The sequence below is a fragment of the Syngnathus floridae genome, chromosome 6 (genome assembly GCF_059516105.1).
Source record: "Syngnathus floridae isolate MCC-2025c chromosome 6, RoL_Sflo_1.0, whole genome shotgun sequence".
Taxonomy (NCBI): Eukaryota; Metazoa; Chordata; class Actinopteri; order Syngnathiformes; family Syngnathidae; genus Syngnathus; species Syngnathus floridae.
This window is the reverse complement of record NC_142418.1, coordinates 9,989,182-10,000,410: the sequence shown is the minus strand read 5'-3', so window position 1 is coordinate 10,000,410 and position 11,229 is coordinate 9,989,182. Positions and strand designations below refer to the sequence as shown.

The 11,229-nt window shown below is 41.9% G+C and overlaps 1 protein-coding gene across 3 annotated transcripts in view; it reads left to right on the top strand.

Annotated features, from left to right (window-relative positions):
• Positions 1 to 121: 121 nt before the first annotated feature.
• The window catches only part of LOC148396452 (neural-cadherin-like), an 85,648-nt gene continuing 74,540 nt past the window's right edge, over positions 122 to 11,229 (top strand). The window contains exons 1-2 of one of the 3 annotated variants that reach the window (XM_088379597.1): positions 122 to 772; positions 1,092 to 1,167. Coding sequence is in view for 1 of the 3 variants with exons in the window: in XM_088379595.1 (XP_088235721.1) it covers positions 6,458 to 7,451 (994 nt within the window). In the remaining 2 variants the exon portion in view is untranslated. Of the gene's footprint in view, positions 773 to 1,091; positions 1,168 to 6,261; positions 7,452 to 11,229 lie in introns of those variants that run through there. The other 2 variants (XM_088379596.1, XM_088379595.1) reach the window with 2 other exon arrangements.

The following is an 11,229-nucleotide window of genomic DNA, read 5'->3' as shown; positions in this document are numbered from 1 at the left end:
AAATCCACAGAGAGCTTCTAAAACATCTGCCACGACTCATTTCCGGTCGTCCTACTATGTGTCGATGTCACAGGTGTCAAACTCAAGGCCCGGGGGCCAGATACGGCCCGCCACATCATTTTATGTGGCCCGCGAAGACAAATTGTGCATCAAATTCGTGTGTCATTTCCAGAATTGCAAATTGTCTTCACTTTTAATATATATATTTTTAAAATATTTGACCTGTTTTTACTCATCTGATTTGAAAACGAGTTATTTGTCAGTTTGTTTTGTAACTTTTACTGTATATAATATGAGTTGCTCATACATTTATTTGGGTTGACAGTCATAATGGCTCTCTGAAAGAAGCTATGACTACAATGCGGCACGCCAAAAAGATGAGCTTGACACCCCTGGTCTATGTTGTCATGGTTTCTGTCCGTGTCTCCGTGTACTCGCCCCTCCCCTCCTGTGTTTGCCCACAGTCATTGAAATCACACTCACCTGCCTCTTGTTACCTGTCGTGTATTTAAGTCCTGTCTGCCTCTCACTCCCCGGTTGGATTGTTCTTGTCTCTTGGCTTTGTCTATTATTTCTGTTTCCGTTAGTCAGCCCTGTCGGTCAGTCAGTCCCGTTGTTGTTTTGTTAGGCCGTCCTTTTAGTTTGTCTCCCTGTTTGCCTGTTTTTTTCCATTTCATCCTCCCTTCCAACACCCTTTTCCTCAATAAACCCTGGTCCAAGCTGCATTTGGTCACCCTGGCTCCACTCCATACGTCACATCAATCACATTCAGGTATCGTTGCTATTCTTACATTCTTTTTTTCCTAATGTACAATTTTGCACGATTGCAATTACATTCCATTTCTTTTTGTGATTGAGGTAAAAGGCATTGTGAGACTCTTAATACGCTGGCTGAATGAAAAGTTCTTCCTATACAATGATAATATTTGTGTGACACTACAAAGCTACAAAATAAGGTATAAACATTTGTAACACTTTAAAGGTGCCAATGCAGTGTTCACAAAATACAGATGAGGGCGCTGGAGAACCTTGACTATCTGGTCAAAAAGCAAGTGATAGAGGATTATGTTCTTCATCTTCTTTTTGACAAGGCCGCTTCACTGCTCCAGGGAAGATGTTTGGCAGGTGTGAAAGACAGTTGATGCAAGGAAGAACAGAGGACGAGATGTACGTACACTTTCCTAGAATGGCACCCGCACTGTTGTCAATACAAACCTGCTGGAGTGTGACAGCATGCAGAAATAATCAGATGGAGCCTACACCAACGAGCCACAACACAAAGTTGTTCACGCAAACTGTCAAGAGGGAATAGCTTCAAGAAAACAGCCTAACCTATATAAAGAAGAAACGGCACAGATTTGAAACCGCTAACCAACAACACAAAGATACTCATGAATAGTTGTTGAATGAGCAGAAATCCTTCAAATTATGAAACATCTTGTTACAGACAATTTAATTTGTAGAATTTCAGTGTTTAAAATAAATGCGGTGGCCCTCCTTGCCCCAACACGCAGGGGATCTATTTTAATTCCAGCAACACCAACTCATCCCTGACGATTCCCTGTGAAGAAATGGAAAGCTAAATGAGACACAGACAGTTGGAACCATGGCTTAACCACAGCTAATGAGGGGTGGGAATGCGTTTGGTCTTATATGTGAACGATATAGGCGATGCTGCAGGGCACCACACCAAGAGAAATTGTCTCTCTTGACTTCAGTGAATTTACACTCTGTCTGTTGAATGTTATTAGTTTGACTTTGTTCCTTTCATTCCACTTTCACTTTTATTTCATTTAGAATGGTATTGCAAACAAAATACAGTACTGGTATTATTTACGTGCAATTTGAAATAAGCATAAATACAGTATATGCAAAATAATGAAGTGGTCTGGCTTGGATGCGGCTTTTGTGCATCATCTGATACTTTGACAAGATTTTACAGCACTGGATGATTATTTGTGCAAGTAAACTGTGAACCTGGTTGCACACATTGCTCTATAATTCATAACGCTGCTGTTTTCGACTCGAGCACAGTTTAAATACTACGGTGGGTGGTAGAAGCCTTCGGGGGATCACAGATCAAATCTAATTAGCCGTACCTAATACATTGGAGAGATGTCTTTATATTTATCTAGCTCCTTAACTGCTTTTTGCCTGAGGATCTGATGAAAGATGTCCTAAGGGACTCGTGCAGGCAAGAACACTACAATGAACACTTTAGTGTTGTTGCTCAGATCAGCGTTTTGATGGCGCCCAAAATGACTCCTTGCAGGGGAATGTGGGATTGACTTTTCCAAATATCCAGTGTTACCTGGCTACAAATATACATGGATATATTTTTATATCCTTTAATGTTTCCTTTCATTTGCCATTAAGCATTTTTGACGCTCTCTCTTTGATTTATTTTGTTGAGGGAGTTTCTTTTCAGTGTATTCAGTTGCCGCATTGATCTACAAATGGAGCTCTGGATATCACATGACTTTCCTTGTTTATGTTGTCCATGGTAATACGTTTTCGTTACAGGGGTGCTGTTCAAGACTATTTACTTTGTGCGGCAGTGCTGTGCAAATAAAGTACAATTGCTATGGGATCGTCCAAAATATGGAGCAAAGTACTAACCACAGTGTTGTAATAATAATAATAATAGTGCCCACACCCGTGCACTTCATGTGGCCCCCTTAAGGCTGGCGCAAATTTTATTCTAGGCCTACTACTTAAACAAGGATTTTCCTTAAAGATGATGTCATCCCCCGATTAAAATGGTGTCCGCAAAGTGTTTATAATTTTTTCTTGGACAAATATCCTACTGAAGTCTCAAAACACAGCAGATACATAATTGGACCCTCAACCCATATATCTAAAAACAGGGTAGCGTCGTTATCACTACAAGTTGGCCTTGAAATGTTTGTCTTCATTTGAGCGAAGGGAATGGATTTGGTCAATTATTCATTAAGATCGTATGAAGCTTTTTTTATGTTTATGGGCTGCTCTCACTAGTATATTCGCCTTATGCCCTCTGGCTCTTCGTTATCTGTTAGAAAAGACGGATGAAGAGACCTTTTCATGTTTTCCGCCTTGAAAGGAAAAAAAAAAATCTAAACGCTTTGTACTTCTTGTGTGCATGTTGGTCTTTCAACTCTGGCTCTCAAGCAAAACCAATCCTGTCTCTCTGGTCAGGCTTTTTGTGTGATTGAATTAGACTTTTGCAACTGCTGAGATAACAAAAATAGACACGATCTGATTGTCATTTATTAAATAGTTGAAAGAAAAGTTAGAAAGCAGCTGATTTCACACTGATTCAGATGCTTTAGTAGTTCACTACTGTTGCGGCTGGCTTGAGGTCATTTCCCTTCGATTGGGCCTTTGTCATATTTGACCCGGTAGTTATTGCAGTAATTTTCATCAACAGGCAAGCGCTTGAAAAAAAATCACCAATGAAAGTAGGATGTCTAGCAATGTTGTGACATTGGCCACAGCTTGTGTCATGTAAAACGATCGCAGTGATGAAGCAATATGAGTTTTGTGCTCCAGCAGCTGCCTGTGATGCGAAAATATCTAGGGGCTCACTTCTGCTTATTGCCTTGAAAATAACAATTTGCTGCTGATAGTGGATTCTACTAAAATTGTGGTGATGGATTGCAATTTTACATTGATGCAGAGTTTTCACCTAACACTGTGATAAATATTCAAAGCGAGTACAGATGAAGTCAAACTTTGCGTGGAATTGAAGTGCATTCATATGCTGTACAACATTCCACTGTCAAAGCATTTAAATATTGATCTGCGTATGTCAAGGAAGAAGACGGGACATGTCCAATTCACAGACGTGCCAACTCAGCCTGCACTCATGTGACAATTTAGTCTATGAATATAGTATATGACTGTTAATTTACATTAACAGTAAATGTGAGATTTAAATCTGTCACTCTTTTTACCAAGATATTTTGCTTCTGGCTATATGAGTTGGGGGAAGGCACTGCAACCTCGCACATCTTCCTAAATTGTAGAAATGAATCATCTACAGTAATTTATTGTATTTATTTTTAGCCCTTTTCAGTTTCTGTATTGATGTTGCAGCGGCTGAAAAATGTTGGTTATGTAAACTTTACATAATCAACATTTTTTCATTTCTTAAATTCACAGTGTGAGTGGAAGCCGAAGGTATTTTCTTGTGAAGCGACATTTTGAGTGGGGCAATTTCAAAAGCATGAATACATTCCAGTTCAACCTAAGTATTTCTGAATTGGTTTGCTGTTCCTATAGCAATGCTAAATTTTATTTTTTTAAGGAAAAAGATTAGATCTATTGTAATATGATATTGAGAACTTCAAATTAAAAACTCAGGAATGTATTATGAAATTAAACAATGAATAACATTAGTGGTATTACCAATATTCACTCCACAATATTCAATATTAATATGCTTGTAATCTTGCAGACTGCTTCTCCCTGGCGACGTGAGTTGCAACAACATAAATCATCACCAGTCCTGTTCAAATGCGAGTAGCATCATTTTGAATGATTTTCTGTCCAGTCACTCATTAAATTGCCTGCTACTTTGTTGTCCAACGTTGGATATGGTCCACTTTAACGCAGTTCCAGTCAGAGTGGAAGTATATCGATCACCTAAGCACTTAATTCCGTTGTTCCACAATTAAATGTCTATTTTAGCTCAGCAATTAGTATTTATTCTCTGTCTGGAGTTAATTACTCCTCGTAATCCCTTTGTGAGAATGATAATTGTCAGAAGTGTAGCTTATTCACTGCCATGGAGGTAATGATCACTGTCTCAGGAGCAAGTCTGCATTGTGTTTAGCCACACTAGTCGCCAGCTAAAGCTCAATACTAGCTAGGTGGTGTGGAGTAAACATCAGAGATCTTGCCTAGACTGCCTGTTCCAGAAAAATGAGACGTTGGATTCTACACTTGAACACTACTCAAATTGGGAGGTCCAAGTTGCAAAGTCTGAGAAAAAAAAACATGTACCCTCACTCCATGCAGTTACTTCAATCTGACATCACTCAGTAATGGTGACCCCTATCTTCGGACACACAGACGTGAAAAGCAAAATATAATTTATATTTTCTATTTAGGTAAGTTGCTTATGGTGTAGGCCGTACACAGGACTGACTTGTGTGCAGGCAGCGTAAGATCAATTCCCACTCAGTGGCAGCGTGCATGTGGGTGTGACTGGTTGTTCGTCTCTATATGTGCCCTGCGACTGGCTGGCGACCAGTTCAGGGTGTTGTGTGCCTTTTGCCCAATGTCAGCTGGAATCGGCTCCAACACACCCCGCGACCTTAAGCAGTGTTAAAAATGGATGGATGGACTATTTAGGTGTTTGACAACTTCATGTACGACAATGTGATTCATACTGACTGCATGAAGATATGGCGCTAGTTCCCTGCATGAAGCTATTCGGTGGATTGTACGAAATGCTTTATATTAAATGACAAGACTGGACAGGGATAGTGAAACAGTCAGCCTGTGTGTGGTGGAAGTGCCTCAACATCTGGTAGAACCTTTGAACACAAATAAGATGGACAGTCGAGAAACATCCCTCCTTGTGTGGACTTTGCATGTTTTCCCTGTGCCCCTGTGGGTTTTCTTCGGGCACTCCGGTGTTCTCCCACGTCCCAAAAATATGCTTGGTTGGCTGATTGAGCACTCCAAATTGCCCCTTGGTGTGAGGGCAAGTGCGGATGGTTGTTCATCTCTGTGTGCCCTCCGATTGGCTGGCAACTAGTTCAGGGTGTCCCCCGCCTACTGCCTCTGCATCATCGCTCTCTCCTTAGATCAAATACTTTTTTCAGCCTCCTACACATTTATCAATAGTTTCAAATAAGTACTGTATATTCAGAAGATTTACTAGACTACTCTAGAGCAAGGCGTAGCGAACCAAATTTAGGGCACAGTTAGAAGTCCAGACAGCGCTTTGCTGAACATATGTGATTGCTCGACTTGCTCATCTGTGAGAGTCTGAGTGATTTTCTCCTCTGTCGAGAACATTTTGATCTCAGGGCGGATTTGTGACACGAGTGCATTTATTTATTTATTTTATTTATCTATTTATTTATTTATTTATTTATTTTTACTTACTACGTGTGCACTGGGAGGAGAATGGGTCTGTCTGTTGACCATCTTGCAGGGTGGGGCACACTGAAGAGTAACCCCTCCCTCACCCCCACCCCCCACCGCACGGCGCTGTCCGGCGCTGTGGGTTCTGAAAGCTGTATGCGAGCACAGCCAGCAGCCTGCAGCGCTGTGGACCGTTTGCATAGCGCCGTGCTGCGTGGGGCCAACACACGAACCCCTCAGCATGCAAAAGCTCTAAGTTGAGGGAGTCTCCTGGAAGGATGATATCTAAATATAAGGGGAAATCTTTTTTCTTTTTTTAATTTTTTTTGTCCACAACCTGAAGCTTTTGGAGACAGCTTTCATATAACTTGCCGGCAACATGATTTGGGCTGTTTTTATGCTCCTGTGTTGCCTTTTGACGCCAGCAGCTGGACACAAAACACCGGAGAGACTGCCTTTATTCCACGGCCATATTTTTGAGAACTCACCCACGGCTTCTAAAGTGAACGGACTGAGCATTCCGGTGAGGCGCATCAACGCGCAAAAATGGTGCCCAATGCCGGGAATGCACCTCAAATTGTACGGCAACGGGAGCCAGGATTTCCGCGCTTTTGCCCACCACAAGCGGGGAAACGTATTGTTAAAAACTTCCAGGATCCTGGACCGGGAGGTGCGCTCAGAATACCTGCTGAGAGTCGCGTTGTGCTGCCACACCGGCGCGTCAGATTCTTTGCTTGTGGATATAGCTTGGGTAAAAGTGAACGTTTTGGACACAAACGACCACGAGCCGATTTTTTGTCAACCAGAAGCCGTGCACATAACTTTAGATGACACCACGGCTATTCGGAGTGTTGTTTACAGGCTGAAAGCTGTTGATGCAGACAGCGGAAAGAATGCAGACTTGTCGTACACTTCACTGCCCAAAAATGGCACTTTCTATGTCATCCCTAAGACCGGCGAAGTTTTACTGCTCGATTCCATTCTGGGGCTCAAATCCTCGTTTGAGGTCTCGGTTTTTGCCACGGATCACGGATGGCCGCCACTCAGCAGCAAATGCGTGGCTATTACGTTTTCCCCGCGCAGGTGGCTGCAGAACGCTGGTCGAGAGAGGGCCAAGCGCGCACCGAGGGCGTCACTTTACCCGGCAGCCTTAGTCTCCCTCAACGTGTCTGAAGATGCCAGTATTGGCTCAGTCATAACGAGCCTGAGTCCCAACAGGTTCCAGTCAGCCAGCTTTGATCTCATCTACCCGGATTCACAGAGCTCCCCCGTGTCCGTGGGTCGCGACAGTGGAGATATCAGCATCACCAGAAGGCTGGATAGGGAGTCACAACCTTTAGTGGAGCTCACGGTTAAGATTCAGGACAAACAAGGTATGCAAAGATTGCACTATTACAAATCCCCAATCAAGGTACATCATGCACTTTTCTGTCTGAGAGAATTATTTGCACTGTGGTGCTTTTCTGCATTCACGAGATGCGCCACATTGCATGGCCACTACGCTTATCTTAATTGGTCCCTTGAAATATTTGGCATGGTCATCACATCCACAGCAAACTGTCAGTGCAGCAAGGTTTCATTCTACAGGTGTGCCTTCAACTATAACCTCATTGGCTCAGCCATTCACAGACAGGCTTCAGAGAGCCAATACAAGAGAAGTATGTGTGTGTAATATATATATATATATATTATATATTCTGCTTTCCAAAGATAGTAATGCTCATTTTTGGCTAACACTCTCAAAGAGGCATTCATGTAATATTTTGTAAGAATGTAATATTATACATATGTTAGTGATACGTCACGATAATTATCAACGATTTTAAGAAGCTTCGAAGCAGATACATATCAATGTGCAACACCTTTTTTACTGACAGCTCCCTGCAAATGTTTACATATTTTAATTTACACATTATCACTTCTACTACATTCCTAGGAAATGACAATGTCTTATCACTGCTAAGCTAGTTTTATAATGGGCTACTAATGTGAAGCTTTGGGGTTACCCAGTGCCCAGGGCACCATTTGGTGGTGAAGCAGTGCATGAGGTCCCAACCAATATTAATACCCTCACATTACTGAAATTAAATTGAATCACTGTAATTGTTTTCAGGACGACTGTACTGTAGTTATGAGGGTGTAAATCTGTGTGCTCTCATACAGTATACACACAACACACAAGAAGACACAGAGTAATGTTCATTTATTTATTCATTAAGATGTCAAATTAGTTCTTTACTTGAATCCCTGAACAAAAATTCAAAAGTAGATTTTAGTCTTATGCTCTGACTTTTCAAAGATGTGAGTCATTTTAAATATGCAGCAGGTATGACAAGGTGAAATAAATAATAATCCTTGTTCTCTTTAAAAATGGATGAGCAATAACTCATTGAAAATAAAGAATCTACCTCGAAACACTTTTTGAAGCTGGATGGTTTCTTCTGCAGGTGAAGTAATTCATGAATTTGTTTCGTCATGATCTACATCCTTTATTTATCTACACCGAGAACGATTTCTAATGTGCCCTCCAAGTGACTAGAGACCAGTCCAGGGTGTCAACTCCTCTTGACCAAATTCTGCTGGAATAGGCTCCATCATCATCATCGGCGGAGGGGATGGGCCTCCTATGTGCATCGGTTTTGTTTTGGGCCAGCTGACCTTTAGACCTAGTTTGTTGGCTTCCTCTTGGTAGATTTCCAAGGCTTCTTTCAACTGATCAGGGGTGGAGCAAAATAGCGTGGTGTCATCTGCATATTCCAGATCAGTGAGGTTATAACTGCCTAGTTTAATCCGCTGTTGATTGAGAACCAGGTGGAGTTCCTACCATTGACACGCACACAGCTTTCGGCATCACTGTAGAGCTTTTGAAAGAGGGTGGTAATCTTTCTTGGCGCTTCGAGGATGGTGAGATTTTCCAGAGGGAGGTGTGGTCCACAGTGTCGAAAGCCGCCTTGAGATCAAGAAAGGCAATATAGAGGTGTCTGTCTTAACGGAACTCATGTACCTTCTCAATGATGAAGCCGAGGGCAGAGATCTGGTCTGTTGTGGAGCGGTTTGGCATGAAGCCCGCCTGTTGGGGGCGTCTTTTGCTTCTAATGGCCGGGAGGGCCCGGGTGAGAAGTATGCGGGTGAAGAGCTTTCCTGGGATCGAGAGGAGTGTAATGCCGCTGTAGTTGTTGCAGACCATTTTATCACCCTTATGTTTCCAGAAGGGGAGAATGATGCCTCTGGTCCAGTCTTCTGGGGGGTGCTCAATGATCCAGACATAATTGATGATATGGGTGAGCCAGTCAATGATGTTGTCACCACCCGCTTTCATCATTTCCGCTGTGATGTTACAGATACCAGGGGCTCTGTCGTTTCGAAGTTTGGCCAGGGCTTGTGTAACCTCTTCTTTTGTGATGGAGTCCATGCTGCAGTTGTAATTTGCACTGGCATTTACGGATGATATGGTGAGAGCGTGGTCTGTTTGGGTTGGGAGATGATGTAACAGGTCGTTGAGATGCTCCTTCCAGCGGCTGATACAGTCGTCCTCGAGTTCAGTATGTTACCCTGCGCGTCCTTTACCAGGACTGCCTTCTGTTGGGGGCCTGTTTTCACTCACCGCAGGGTTTGATACACTTGGGTGAAGATATTGTTTTCTGCAGCAGACTCCAGGCATTCTGCTTCTCCCGCAATGGAGATGTTGGATTGAGACAGTTCACGAGATAGAAGAGCGGTGTGACCTGTTCGTCAAAGTGTTTGCACATTCCATATGGCAACACGGAAGGGATGTCGGAGATTGATTGATCGTAGGTCAGGGATGTGCGGGGGTCGATTCCAGGGGTCAGTCCGGGTATTTCTGATTGGTTTCGTAACAAAGGCTAAGGGAAATTTTAGAAAAAAAAAATACCATCAACCAACCACATTTTAACATTTGGAATCAATGCATGTTCAAATTGTAGTAGTATTGTCTATGTGGTTTCAAAGTTGAGCATTATTAATTTTTTATAAACAGAATACAGCATTTTTTTCCCCTCCCGCTTTCTTAATGGATCGCATTATTTTATGCAGATGCAAGTAACTTTGTGACCAATCAATGTGCTGTAGGGAAAATACTTTGTGTTTTCTGCAGAATAAATTTGCTCACTTCAAAGGAATTAAAGGTTTCTCATGAGGTGGTTGTTTATTGACTACGGTAAATGGCTTCAGATTATACAACATCATAATTATCCATCTGAAAAGTAAACATAAAAGTTATACAATTTTTGATTTGATCCCCAAGCAAGTTGGTACGTGATGGAGAAACCCTTGTTATCAAGCAGAGGGATGAAAAGTTGTTTGTAGATGGTTGACAAACAGCATAGAAGCAAATTTTGGCACATTCCAAAAATTCTCCAATTCCTTCAAGATTCTCTGCCACTTGGAGACTTCAACTCCTTTCACGGGTTTTCTATTGAGTTTAGATGTGGGGGTTGACGAGGCCACTCCTTGAGCTCGATATTCTTCTTCTTGTTCACCCCTTTGGTGTCCTAGCAGTATATTTTGGCTCATTGTCATGCTGGAGGCCTCATTCATGACCTAAGAAATTAGATTTTCATGCAATATGTTACTTGCGCTTGGCTCCATTCAATGGCCCCTCCATGAGATAAGTCGCTCTGTACCCTCTGCAAAAATAGACCCAAAACATAATGTTTCCACCTCCATGTTTGACTGTGGGGATGGTGTTATGTGGGTCATACTCTGATTTTGCTCTCTGCCAAGTCAAACACAGCATGTCTGATTGATGCCAAATAGTTCAACTTTAGTTTCATCTAAACAGCGCTTTCTCCCAAGCCTTCTTGGAGTCATTTGGAAATGAATTTGAGGCAGACCTGAAATTTGGAGCCACTGCAAGATTTCACTCCATGATGGATCAGTGTGTTACCAACTGCTTTCTTAAAGCGGAAATAAACCCAAGATGTCAAAACTTCATGTTTAATCCAAAACTGGCATATTCACTTAACAGTGGTTTTTAAACTTTTAAACTTTAGTATTAAAAAAAAAAACCTAAAAGAGTTGCAATTTTTTGGTGTGCTTCATACATACGAGTTGGAAGGAGTCAAAAACGCTACAATATACTTTACATTTAGATTTTTTGTTTATGGCATAAACAATAAGCACCCATAACAA